This window comes from Trichoplusia ni, chromosome 12 (genome assembly GCF_003590095.1).
Source record: "Trichoplusia ni isolate ovarian cell line Hi5 chromosome 12, tn1, whole genome shotgun sequence".
Taxonomy (NCBI): Eukaryota; Metazoa; Arthropoda; class Insecta; order Lepidoptera; family Noctuidae; genus Trichoplusia; species Trichoplusia ni.
The window spans coordinates 5,503,129-5,517,858 of record NC_039489.1 but is presented as its reverse complement, the minus strand read 5'-3'; the positions used below and the strand labels follow the sequence as shown (position 1 = coordinate 5,517,858).

At 33.8% G+C, this 14,730-nt stretch overlaps 1 protein-coding gene across 1 annotated transcript in view; it reads left to right on the top strand.

Moving 5' to 3' along the window:
- The window catches only part of LOC113499256 (Down syndrome cell adhesion molecule-like protein Dscam2), a 115,050-nt gene that overhangs the window by 84,588 nt on the left and 15,732 nt on the right, over positions 1 to 14,730 (top strand). The window contains exons 4-8 of the mRNA XM_026879661.1: positions 334 to 401; positions 6,107 to 6,152; positions 10,930 to 10,988; positions 11,257 to 11,354; positions 11,720 to 11,811. Coding sequence (XP_026735462.1) covers positions 334 to 401; positions 6,107 to 6,152; positions 10,930 to 10,988; positions 11,257 to 11,354; positions 11,720 to 11,811 — 363 coding nt within the window. The remainder of the gene's footprint in view (positions 1 to 333; positions 402 to 6,106; positions 6,153 to 10,929; positions 10,989 to 11,256; positions 11,355 to 11,719; positions 11,812 to 14,730) is intronic.

Here is a 14,730-nt window from a genome sequence, read left to right as displayed (position 1 = left end):
CGATTCTTTTTAAATTAAAAATATATGATCTGCTCCCTTTGTAATTACTTACTCTAAGGACTTCGTATTTTCTACACACGCTGTCCTAATTGTATGTGATTTAACAATAAGTAACTTTTTAACAATCATTACTTATTCTATCTATGAGTACCCATAAGTATTACTGCTTATCACGTATTCAGCATGTATAACTTATCCCTACCTACATATACTAAATCCTCTTTGGACACTAAGGATCAAACTAATACCTAATAGACCGAATTAACATATCACACGTCGCTTAATCAGTCATTAATTGTTATTCATTTCTAATTAGCAAACCATTGTTCCCAGTGATGCGACGTCGCAGTCCCGGGCTCGCGGGATTAGCGCCGACACTACGGACATCCCCGGGAATTATGGTGAGTAATGGACAGTGTTATTAATGCATCCCTCAGGATTCTAGATCCCGGAATGGCGATTAGAGAGAAGTGTTGAATTATTTTAATGGGATTACATGAATTGGAGCTTGAAGAAATTGTTACTTGACGTTCTTAATTAGTTCTAAGTAGCTTCTTATTAAATTGAATTTATTTACCTGTGTAAAGTCGTTTTACAAATAAATAAACTGTCAGTAAGTTAGCTGAAGATCAATTCAGAACACTGATACCAGAAAAGCAACATCAGCAGCCGATAGCAATGCGAAACATTTCACGGGATTAAATAAAAGTAAAGATTTATTTATTAAATTCTGATTAACGTCGGTATTACTCAGAATTTCGAACAAAATGGAATACTTTTACTGTCCACCACGAGAACCTACCAACACCACTTAAAATGAGACTATAGAGAGTGTGGAAGCGAGACAGAAACACAGATTTACGTGGTAGATCACCGTCTCTGTCACACTTTTTTTTTGTAAGGCGGGAAACCGTCTCGTTCACACCTGGAACAGATTCAATAAAAGATGATAGTATTCCCAAAGCCTGAGGGTGGCTTAAAACCAATGCACACTACTTACCATTATCAAAATGACTATATTTTGTTCAACAAACTACATTTTGCATAATAAATGTACGTACTTTGTGCTAATGCAGTTATTTACAAGTTCATTTTGGCCAGACAAAGTTTGAGACCGCTTGCCCGTGGTTCTCGCTGCCGAACATTAGTACGTGCACTTCAGTGCAAAATAATGCACCCACTTTTATTTATTTATTGGGGTAAAAGGTTACTTATTGAGTAAAAGTCAATATTATAATGGAGCTGTATTTTTAAATAGCCTATGCAATGCAATACTAAAAATTACCTTACGAGTAGAAAATTTAATATTTTGTATAATAAAATAATGCAACGGTTTACTCACGCGTATTTATCGACTAGTTTTGGATCCAAATAGAGTCCTTAATTATTCTTACTACTATTATAACATTACTTTTTGTGATAATCCTAAATGGAACAGCATAACATATTGTAAAAAACAATTAAATCATGAATTTGGACTTTCCCAGGCACGCAAAAAAATACGAAGAAAGAAAGTTTCGACTAAGTCATAATTACTGCGTTTGACAAATAAACCCCTATTACTAAAAATAGAGCAACTAACAATGGCAAGGTACCATAAATGTAGTGTCTTGTAGGTATATTAAAGTGACCCCCACTAAAGGTCACATTACTAGGACGAAGACACTTAAGGGCGCATTTAATTACAGTATAATGTAGGTTGTATCCAGCGTTGTGCATACTTTGAGTGCTTTTGGCTATTAAACGGGAGAAATGAGATCAAAATCCACATACGTCATAACTGTTATGAGTTTAACAACTTACATACTTAGGTAAACATGTTATTCTTATATCCATTTAAATATGAGCTTGGAGTTCTTCAACAAACAAAAATTTTCCACTTTTTTTATTCGGAAGCTAAGCACTTGAATTAAACAAAAAGAAACTGACAGAAAATTGGAAAATTGTTTCATGACACAACCGCTGTATATTTAATAAAAAATATTGTCGCTAGTATTACTCACTGCTTTCTGAAAATTCCAACGAAACCACATTCAATTAGCTCGTTAATATAGTCTTAGCCATGAACTGCCATGAAGTAAAAAAGGTAAAATAAAGTTTCCCGTCAATAGTTGAAGCTAGTCCGAACTGGCCCAACTAGTAATAAAATAAACGCCCCTAAATAATGACTTCCTTAAATAATACAGCCTTATTTTACTGTTTGCCTCAATAACACAGTTAGCAAAGCAACAAGTACCTCAGAAAACCATTTTTGGGTTGTAGCGAAAAATAACTGTTCTCATGGTAGAGGGTCAACAACAATTCAATTCCGCAACAATGACCATAATTTACGCAATTTTCATCAAAAACACAGTTTCAACAAACATTAATTCCCGATTTCAACGATCAATGTGGAACATGATTGTAAATTAAAATATAATTATGTAGCCAAAGCAATTTAGTTCATAAATTATGTGGGATAGAATTTTCAACATCCAGGCCTGTAAATCATTTTGTAATGGCTACTCAGAGACAATAAATATTGTAATAATATATTGCAGGACAATAAATTGCTAAAGCTTCTTAGTTTTGTATTTATGTATAACGACTACTGCTATTTATGTGTTTTTATTATTATTTATTTGTTTACTGAAGCTTTAAGAAAAATATGAATCGTCTGCGCGTTCGCTTAACAAAGATCGTGGCTAATCATCTATTGGTTATGGTGTTTTAAAATATATAAATTTTAAATGTAATAAAATAACATTAAGTTCACTTTAGACTGTAAAGCCAATTTAAACTTATTTTCTTTCACCAATTTCGTTTGCGTATTATAAAATTAAAAGTTGTTGCACTATACAACATCTTATTAATTTTTCTCCATAGAAACACTACTAGGGAATTTAGTCTGCGTTGCCTGCATCTTCAGATCGGTTTTAAGACGTCTTCACCAATTATGAACTGTTTTTTTTACCCAGATAAGCCCGGATAATACAAATTTCTTTTTATGAAAAAAAAAAAAAACAGTTGCCTCTATCTGCAAGAAAAATCAATTTCATGGTGCACCGTTTAAACTGTCCAAAAGTGCAGGAAACTTGTCCGTTCTCAAACTGCGGAGTAGATTGTCCGGAAACACTCGGTAGTGAGCGAGTTCACGATTTCCCCGACTTTCCCTTTTTTACTTAATTAATAGATCCACCCGAGTATTGTTCCGTTTAATTGATGCATAGCTTTAGATATTGCATTCGGGTTTGTCCAATGACCGGGTATTTCAATTTTGGTTGTTGTCCCAAAATTAATTTTAAATGTTAAGACGGTGAGATAAGATGGTTTTAGCTGGTTTCCCCTGTTTATAGTCGATTGAGCAAAATTTGTTTAAAAAAATTTACTTGAATGCGTGTTTTTCAGATTAGGTATGTTACTTTAGCATGCCAAACAAAATAGCGAGATTAGAGTCAATTAAAATGTTCTGTCCGTATTTCAAAAACTTGTCAAATACATACATAAAAACTGGTCAAGTGAGAGTCAGACTCACAACACTCAGGATCCTGTATGAACAGGCGACAGACAAACGAACCATTTGGGTGACAAATAGTTTTTTGGGTACTCACTGTCGGATTTATTTAGTTGTCACCCACCCAATCCTTACATCTAACATTTGTATGTGTAGCTACTATAAAATGAGAATAATTCCACTCTTTACCAATCACGGTTTAAGAGCAAACCTAGTGACTGCGGGACGCAAAGAAAGACGAACCGGTGGAATACTAAAAAAAAAAACTAAAAAACACGCATCCATACAAAAACTTCCTATGGAACCAAAACGTTTAGAATTCGTCTGTATTCAGTAATTTAACTCTATATAACGCTGCATAGCAAGTCCATTGGATTGTCAGGTGCAGCTCGCAAACTATCCTGAACGGGGAGTGGGGACAATGCGTGGAAAGTTGTGAACAGCTGACGGCTTCCGATGGTGAGAGTTTGAGGCGAGGACGCGAAATGGATTGGTTTGCGCAAATGTGATTGGTGAAACTTTTACTGTAGGGATTGGTTTTTTGTTATGGAAAAATGCGTATATATTGTCTTGATAGGTTGATTAAGAATCCTTATTGATGTTTATAAGTAGTAACGCTACTTGTCTGTTAATACTTTTTTTGTATTTTTAGATGATCAGTTTTGTAGCAATGAAGGCCATGTTTTTGCAAGACTTTTTTAAAAATACCAAGAAAATAAATGTAAAGCTTTTAATAATTATTAAATCAAAGCAGCACTTAATTGGATTGATTTTCTTTTGTTTATAAGAGCGCTGGCAAAATGCATATTGAGGAACAAAAAAAACATCTTCAGAGGGATATTCTAATCCTCTATTCGGGAAATTCTAAAAAAACTCCTTTTCGTAAACAAAATAAACTCATAAAAGCGATTCTAAAATATTTAATCTCCACTTATTAAGAGCCGAACAATTCAAACTTCAACGAAACGCAACGGCTTAACTTTTTACCCAATTCTTATTTTTCTTACTCAATGTTCTTTATTCCTATACACATAAAGTCTAAATTGGCGCTGTTATTAACAAAGTTTAGTATGGATTAGTGGTCCGGAAGCGAGAAACTTTACCGGGGGAAGTAGTGTTGGGCGTTTATCGACATTGATTTAGTCGAATAATTTATAATCGATTGTATATTTGTTTGTTCATCGTTGCAGGATTTTGTATGTATTTACTTTTTATTGGTTTTCGCATTCAGGAACTTGATTTAAAGCAAATAGATTTTCCCGATAAATACCACATTGAAATATAAAACGTTCGTATTAAATTATTTAATGATGAAATATTTATAAAGAGAAAATATTTGAATAACGTTAGCTTACATACAGAATCGAATAAAAAATCGGAATAATCGAATAATATAGCACATCACTATTGGCAACCGCAGGCAACGGAAAGTTTGTAGTGCATCGGGAGTTAGTTCACTAGTGGGTACTTTTAAACTAAACCGTTTGGAAATTGCTGGATCCCAGTTTTTAGTTTTTCCTTTTTTTTTCATTTATTTTTTACTGTAAAGTCGGTTACGGCTGCACTATGAATGTGAAGTTTCAAACTACAAGGTACGTTGATACGAATGCGAAATTTTTATGACGTTCTGTTTTAAAGTTTTTGGTGAATTTCGAACGGGATTTTACGATTGAAGTTATTCAAACTGATTTTCGACTTTTTTTGTTTTAAACTTTTGTACGTATCAAATGGTTTAGCAGTTTTTAGTCTTTGAGAGAAAAGTTTCAGGAATCAAATAGTTATTCCGTTTCTCAACACTGCCTTTACTCTGAAATGCTCAAACGTATCTGATCTCTCAAAAGCCACGTGCTTCTTGTGATTGATTAATTGTCAAAACGGCATATCGAGATGTTTTCGGCTAAAGGTACCTTAGAGAGCAAAGGAAGTAATGTTGAATCTTATAGCGTGAATGAAAGGTCACAGCTTGTCCTGCTTCGGTGACAATTACTAAGTGGCTGGACCGATTTTGGTAGAACGTGTTTAAAAACCATAGCTAGAATACCCTATTTCAAAATAAAAAGTCATCTAAATCCGCTCTCTCGTTTAAGTGCTACGGGGCAACAGACAGACAAAGTCCCACACAGCGGTCAGTTAAAATACTTTTCTCTCCTCGAAGGACACTACTGCTTACCCCTGCGAAGACTAAAGCGCGAACATAAATAAACGTTCTATCACTCGGCCACGATATTTGTTTGGCCATCGATGTTTTGAATCGGGATCCTAGTGTTTATACATCGCGCATGATATTGGAAAAATCCAAGGGATTTTCAAAACACACAACGGCATATGAATTTTTATTCTTTTACTATTTTGTTTAGGTATAAATAACTTAATAGTTTATGAGTAAAATACAATGTGAGTCCAATGTATGAGTGTCGGTCAATATACCACATCTGATTAGGCAATGATATCCCATCGGTTGGAATGTTATACTACCAAGTAAAATAATAATAAAAAAAAAGTTATTTAATAGCGGAAAATACCAGTTTTACTTAGGTTGAGACTAGATGGCGTTGTGTGAAAGTTTTCTATAATTATTATTTTTAGATTCAACTTTTTTTTGCTCTTTTGCAGGTTCTTCGAGACGTCAAAACAGTGCTTGGGAACACCATCCATCTAAGTAAGTTATAATAGTTCTATTAATTAATTAAATCTTTTTAAAAATTAAATATTTTAAAGTAAATTACTTTGGTCCATACATTATACGATTTCAGTTAAGTTTTACATATTTATACGTATAGTTCTTATGTATTTGTTATAGTGTTTATCACTGAACTCCTCCTAAACGACTGGACAAATTTCAATGATGTATGCTTTTACGTGGTAGCCCGAAACAATGATGATCGCCAGATCGTGTTGTAAAACTTAACTGAAATCGCTTTGTGTAATCTAATATGATAAATAAATATGTTTGATTACAATCAATATTATATTATGCTTCGAACCAACAAAATAAATAATTAATAGTTAAGTCCATCTACAACTAATTGATTTACTTCCATAATAAATTTAATTATCCAGTACAATAAGTGCTTGCTTCTGCATATTTTAATTGGAATGAGGCTAACAATACTGAAATGCACTGTTTATAATTGCAGTGAATAGCAATTATTTTTCTAATGATATGAATTATTCTCAATGCCTGGAAGGCTATGGGGTGGTGATTTTAATTGAATGTTAAAATCAATACTAAGGCACAAAGTATTGAGGAAAATCAGTCAGAACATACATTATACAAGTAAAGTTCCTTTGATTATTGATGTAATGCCATTCCCTATAGACAAATATGCCATCGACGTGTCACCTACAAATTGTGTGAACGATTTCTTCTCATCCAGGGAGGTAAAATAATAAATAAAATGCAAATTACCAGTAAATCATGCATTTCCCCAAAATGAAATATTATTCCTCTTGACAAACGTATTTACTTTAAGTTAATATTTAACTGATTCAAATACTCATTCGAATTCAGTTAAAAGCACAACGCAAACTGCTTACTATTGTTCCAAAAAGTTTATATACCTGACAAACATTCTAAAACCTACCAAAACATAATCGTAATAATAACCGATGAAAATAGTGCGACCAAAGAGAATTTTATTCCGATAGTCCAAACCCGATACCGTCTAATATATAGCCTTGCATTCAATGTTCGTATTGATATGACCGTCCGTGCCAATGCATAGTAATACCGACTTGCCAGACCCAATAGCTGCGGAAAAACAACTGAAAACGAGTTCATAACTCACAGATGTGTTTAAGTTGGTGCTGTGTGGAATACTGATGGGGTTGGAGAGGGAATTTCAGATGGATTTTGGACTGTAACTTGTTTTAAAGTTGGGGGTATTGATTGGTATGCTCTTTTGTTTGGGATATGGGTAGATAAAGGGATAATCATCATCATCATCATAATTCCCCTGTCCTTATCCCAATTATTTTATTTCGGGTCGGCGCAACATGTCATCTTCTTCCATACCTTCCTATCGGCCGTCATCTCACTAGAAACACTCTTTACAGCCATATCGTCTTTCACACAATCCATCCATCGTTTCGGTGGGTAGTTAAAGGGAGAAATGGATGAGTAATTCAGTTTTTATACTTTGCTCTGTTAGGAAGAATATTAAAAAAAGTTAGCTGTTCTGCTCCTGTCCCATATAAACCATTTAAACTAGACTCCGCTGGGTAGAAAATTGAAAGAGAATAGCTTTTATCTGCTCCTCCAGTGACCAATAAAGATAAGCCCACTCATTCAAGAATCAAGAAAACATTGTTAATTATAATTTGCCGAAGCAATCCAGCTATTGTAGAATACTCTTTGTGATTTGAAGGAAAGAAAATACTGAGATTAAAAGGCTGGTGATATTTTGTTCAAAATGTAAGTTAAAATAAACTTAAAATGTATACGAATGCACAGATAATTGTATGTGTCCCAGGTTCGATCAATGCGTCGGACAAGCATTTGTGTGATCCACGAATACTTGTCCTTAGTCTGGGTTTATGAATCTACCGCGACACAAGGATTAAATTCCTTAATGCGGGTGTAGTTTTTACTTTTTGTATTACCGCCTGGTTTGATCTCGTTTTCGAATTCTTTCTGAGCTTTAAATTCTTCCGTGTCTACGTATAACAACGAAATTGTGCAACTTGTACCATTTTAACTCGAAGCAAACATGGATAGTTCGAAAACATTTTACAGCTCTTGCTCCATCTAATACAGATATTATAAATTCGAATTGAGTTTGTTCTGCTTTCCGTTCTTTTCAAATTCTATTTTACAGTTTGGACTATAGATTTTTCGACGTAATCTAACAAGTCTAGAAATAAATCATTAGCTATCTGATAGTACCTAGCAAACCACAGTATAGTTAGGCTTTCACAGTTCACATCGATGCATTGAAATTTCCTAGAATGGATTTGAATCTAGTTCAATTTTTTGGCATCGTTACTATTAAAAAAAGTTTATTCTATAAAATTCTAATAATACTCTGAACTAAATTCTCCAATGTCACGACCAATCCGAATAAAGCACGTGTGAGTGTACAGTCGGCAGTAAAAGTCTTTACACAATCGGATTACACAATTTTTTGTTTATAGGTATAATAAAGTACAATATTGTATTTGTTTAAAGAACTATTTAATTTAGTTATTTTATTAAATCAACCAAAACAATATAAAGATAGAGGACATCAAAGATGTGTGAAACGTATGGAATTGGAAACTAATGACGTCACTTTTAGGTAATAAGTGTACTAGTAAATGACGTCACACAAGATTTGAACTTAGTTTATCAGGTGTTTCTCTTTACCCTATAGCCAAAACACACCATAAACAGTATCAAGCTTATTTTTTTATTTGATAACATGACAGCACTCATCAAATCTGATGATATCCAATTGTTTTGAAGATCTGTTTTCGCTAACCAACTTTACTTGCCAGCGGTATGTGGGTTACGTCATAAAGAATTCCTTCGACTGGCCATTGTAGCGTCGTATTCTGAAAATGTGGACTCATTTTCGAAATATCGGAAAGCAGTTGTTCCGTGTTAAATACTCGAATTGAACTGGAATCGGTTTGGACGGGCATCTCTTACATTCACGGCATATATTTGAATGTTTCATTGTTTGAATGTTCCATTTGGTTTTCGTTTGTCATGATAAAGTATTATGGTAAGGGGCTTTGATAGAGGTTGGTATTAAAGAGTTACCACCGAATTTTATAAAAGACTGAACAAATAAATAAGCTTTTTAATAAAGTGATCGATCATAGCACTTGAAGTGATAGTTTTGAGGTAATCCTGAAAAAAAAATACTGGGGAAAGGGTAAATTGTTGTTTTTCTTCTGTGATTCAAAAGTAATTAAACTTAATGAAGAATGTTTGTTGCTATGTTAATGGAAAGTTGTTTTAATACAAAAAGCGTTTCAAATCGAAACAATAAATACTTTTATTAGATAATACAAAAGAATTTCATTTTCATTTAAACACTGATTGCCTATATTCCGAAAATACGACGATGATAATATTTCCCAATTTACAAGGCAACTTTCCTTATTTCGTAATTTGAGAGAACAGCGAACGGCACAATATTTGGGCAATATTTCTACCTTTATCAAGAAAATTTTACAGCGTCCCCCTAAAAACCTAATTATCCCAAATCCGGAGAATTTCCTTTAGCAAACAAAATAAACCTTAACGCAGTATAATTACTAACGGGCGCAGTTTAACACCAGTTAACTTAACTATGCATAAATTAAACTTAGATTAATGAAATTACCGTACATGGGTGGTCGTGCCGCCGCATAATATGCCCTCAATTTGAATTTATAGTCTGAGAGTTCGTAACATATTGTTTTGTTTGATGTAGTTGTTATTGTTTAGTGGGTTAGCTTGCATTTGTGATGGGAGCTCTTGGTCTATTGATCGGTTGGAAAGTTCATTGTTTAAATTAAGTTTAGAACTGCTGAAGTGCATGGACGGATTGTTGATATAGTCCATTGTGCAAGTTAACGTTCTATAATCCTAAAATGAGGTCTTATTCTGTTTATTTTTATAATAACTATCGTGAGACTGATTCATTATTAAATGATGTAACGGTTTACTCACGCGTATTTATCGGGGTAGCCCGACTAGTTTCTGACCCAACCGGAGTCCTTAATCATGAGCAGACGCGGCGGGATTGCGAGTCGAACTGATTATTATTACACTTATTCTGTTTAATCTAAAGTTCATATGAATTAAAAATTTTACTTACAAAAGCTTTACTTCTTCAAACAAACAAGCGGAATGAAAAAACGACTTCTATGTTTCAACATTCGAGTCAGTTCCCAAACGAGAGAGATTGTCTTCATGTTACAGATCATAAATCATTTATATGCACATTAAAAATAGTCCATGCGTAAAACTTATTTGAGAGTATTTAATGCGGTAGAATGAAGGACACTACATATTATAGTTAACAACAAAATTTTATGTAAATAAGAGTGAAAATTCTCTAATAATTTGTTAAAATTCTTATAAAACAAATTATGTTCTGCTTAGCGTTTAGTCTTAACAAGCTCATTATCAGTTTTTTAATGCAAAAAGCTAATAAGCTACTAAAACTAACAAAACCTTAAGATTACTCTTAACCTTACCTTTCATACAATTTCTCTAGCATTCCATTTTCCTTAGTACAACAGAAATGCAACAATACAAAATAATTAGGTTATGTTAATACCGACCATAACAGGGTATCTACCAGCATCTCTTAAAGCAAGGGAATTGCTGATGTGGGAAAGAGATGATGCTCTACATCGTCTATAGCACTGTCTCCCTTCCACAATTGAAACAGTTTTGCTTGAGGAGGTTGTATTCTTGAATAGCTTAGTACTTGCATTTCTACATCCTCTTGCGTTTTCAGGTCAATTAAACACAAGAAAAAGGAGAGCAGGCAGTCTTATTGGGGTAATGGTAATTATGGTGAGTAATTAACTAATGAGCTTAAGTTTCTACGTCTGTTTTCGTACTTCATAGTTTTCATATTTAAGTACTTTTGTGATGTGTGGTTGATTAAAAATTAAACTTAGTATATTGCACTTTTGTTTTGAAACAATGGGAATTTATGTAGTTGAAAAATAATTTAAACTTTTTTGTTTTTTAATTACAAGAGTTTATAACGTTCAATTATATAGATATTTTTTGACAGTGAAAGTAACATTTAAAAAATATTATATATTGTGTGTTTTAGGGGTGTCATTCGTTCCAAGATCAAAAAGAGATTTGGGATCCAACAATATCCTTATCACGCAGCATTTTAGCGAGAAAGTCGTCACACCCGGTGAAGAGGTATGATACATTGTAATAATTTGATCATTAAAATTTACCGTACACATCTACTTTGCCCCTTGACGATGAAACGTAAAAACGCAACGAAAAAATAATGTAATAAAGGAATCGAAGTTAAGCATCGAATTTAACGACAAAAATTTGGTAATGACATAATTTTGCATTTTTTCTTTCCTTCTGGTATGACACAAGACCAACTTGCTACTTGATCGTTTTACGTGATGTTCAGGATTGTAAACAACAAATTCTATTCGATTACGACTCTTTTTTTCGAAGCTGAATTTTTGCGAACTTTAAAAAGTGTTCCTTAGATAAACTATTTGGTAAATATTGACAAAATTATTTGATTAGCCTTTTTCTTTCAGCTGAGTCTACAATGCACGGCGACTGCAGACAGACCACCGAGGTTCATCTGGGAGAGAGATGGCGTTGTCATATCATCTAACACTGATCAGAGGTATGAACGATATTAGTTGTATCTGTAAAGCCGTTGCTAGGCAACGGATTCATCGAGGAAATAAAAAAAATCGTATTAATAGGGGTAGCTCGACTGGTTTCAGACCCTACCAGAAATCTTAATTATGGGCTGACGCGGCGTCTAGGTGGCTAGAAGAATTTTACCGAAAAATACGAGTCAATAAACTGTTATTTAATAAAAAACAAAAACAAATTCGAAAATAAAAAACTAAAGGCTAGTTGCAATTATGTTTTGATCTTATCAGCAATAATTGTGCATATTTTGCCATTGCATCATTTTTGCTTTTAAGGCATAATACCGGCATCTATCCTATAGATAGAGCCGCAAGTGATTTCTTTCATCCTTTGTCAGCAAATCGTACGCTGACAAACGACGGCCGGAGTCTCTATTCACTATAATTATATTAAAAACTTCTAAAGCTTTCTAAGGCTAAACGTATTAACATATTTTATTGAATTAGGTTTTTATGCAATCATTCGACTTTTAGATAGAACATTGAATTCAAATGAATTATTTTCGAACGGAACAAATACTATACATTTACTCAGTTTGACTCAAAAACACAATTTAGTGTCTTAAGAGGGATATAAAGTAGGAAAAAATAAAAACTAACTGAATCTTAGATCAATTTTGATAACCAGCAAACCGAGCAGTAACACAAAAACGATCCAGATTGGTTTTGGGCTATTCAGATTCACACATGATCATGACAAAGCAAGCGAAAGGAAGAGGATTGGTAGACTAAGTTAAGTATTTATTTTTAACCGAAATCAAAAAGGTGGTCCTCAACTCGTTGGTAATTTGTTTTTTCTTTGTTTTTCTGATATTTGTGGTTTCATTTCAATGTCTAACATTCGCGTAAACCTAAGAAACCACTATAAAAATCTTACTCTATTATGTGCAGTACATTCCAAAAGTTATTAAAACACGAACAGACCATAATTCAATAAATTAATCTCTTAAACTCACAGTTGTTTGGAAATTAAATCAAATTATCCAGCGTGTGTTGCAAACGCGATTGCCCAACATGTGGTTTTTATTCGGACCGATGGACGTCAATGAAATTATTTTCATAACATGTACTAGATATGGCTACGATTTTTATTTTATTTGTAAAAATTGGCTCGTGGCTAAGCTATAACCGCATAAGTGAATCGATCACAGGTTAAGCTACGCTTGACGCGGTTGGTCCGTAGATGGGTGACCATCTTTGTCATAACGAGTTCCTTCGTGTTACGGAAGGCACGTTAAATTGTGTGTCCCAGCTGTTATTCCTACATCTTATACAGTCGTTACAGGCAGTCAGAAGCTTCAAAAGGCTGACGACCAGTCTAACTAAGGGGTATCGTGTTACTCAGGTAACTGGGTTGAGGAGTTCAGATAGGCAGTCGCGCCTTGTAAAACACTGGTACTTAGCTGAATCCGGTTAGACTGGAAGCCGACCCCAACATATTTAGGAAAAGGCTAGACCAATTATTTATTGTCGCAAAAATACTCTGGAAAACTTACAGCAATTATATGTTACATCTAACATAATACTTAGTAGAATGCCTCTGCCGCCGAACAAGGTGAAATACCTGTATCTGTTTAAAAACAGTCACGTGGCAATTGTGCTTGCAATACTAAGAGTTTCGTTTAAACAGGCTAATGAAATAATGTGACCAATCACCCAATTAGATGTAAAAATAAAAACAACAAGTTTAATAATACCTTTTCAAAACAATTTGTATTTTTAGCTTTCTTCCTTTATTTGATATTGAAGTACTCGTTGAAGCAAATTAAACGAATAAGAACTCTATAGGGTTGCGTAGTTTTATTGGTTAGTGCCATTTACAATCATTCAGCTTCAGAATCAGATTAGCTCCATGTAATTATAATTTGAATTGTCACGGAACACTGACTGCACGGATAGCCGAGTAGTTGGGCTACCATGCGCAACTTGTCGCTTCAATCACTGGATGCTACACGTTTATGTGACCCACGAATGCTTGTCCTGATTCTGGGTGATGTTGTGCGTGAGGAACCCCCAAAATGCGATACAAGGATTATGTTACTGGAGCAAAAGTCGTTTTGTTAAAAAAAAACAGATGAATGCATGCAAAGTTTCAGCCCTAACGAATTGAAAATGGATAATGGGTTAAATTTAACTTGCTAGATTTGATTACAGGCGAAAGGGCAAGTGAAAATAAATAAAAGCTTGCTATAAATAACAATTCAATCCTTGTAGGCGTATTAATGAAGATGATATAATTCCTTGATAACCTCTTCAAAAGACTTAAATAGAACTTGTAAAACAAAGACAAAGGCAACCATTTATTAGAGTTCTGTACCCAAGGGGTAAAACCGGAACCTTGTTACTAAGGGTCCGTATACTGTTTGTACGTCTGGCAACAGGCTGAATCTCAAAAATCTTAATGTCTAGACTGTCGTAATTTACACATAATGATATTTTCCTGTTTCTGATAATATAAGAAGAAATATTAAAATTTGGTAAAGTTATTAACATGATGACAAAGATTTATGTTATGACACCCATCTATGGACCGACCCTATCAAGCGTAACTTAACCTGTGATCAGTCCAGACCAGAGATCAGCAAATAGTGTAGTTGTTTTATCGGGTTGATTTTGTCACTACGTTGGCATATCAGATGGTAAACAATATTGGAAACTGAAAGCCAACATTTGAAACCGTATCGCAATAAACTTTCAGTCAATTCGAATGGAAAAATGTTAAAATTAATTTTTAGCTTGTTTGGAGTACCTAATAGCGTGATTAACTTCCAAATGTTTGATCGAAACGTTCGTTTTTTGAGTTCATAACAATGTATATATTTTTTTACTAATACGATCATGTTACAATTTTTATGATGTTGCAACTGAACGTAGTAGTATTTTGA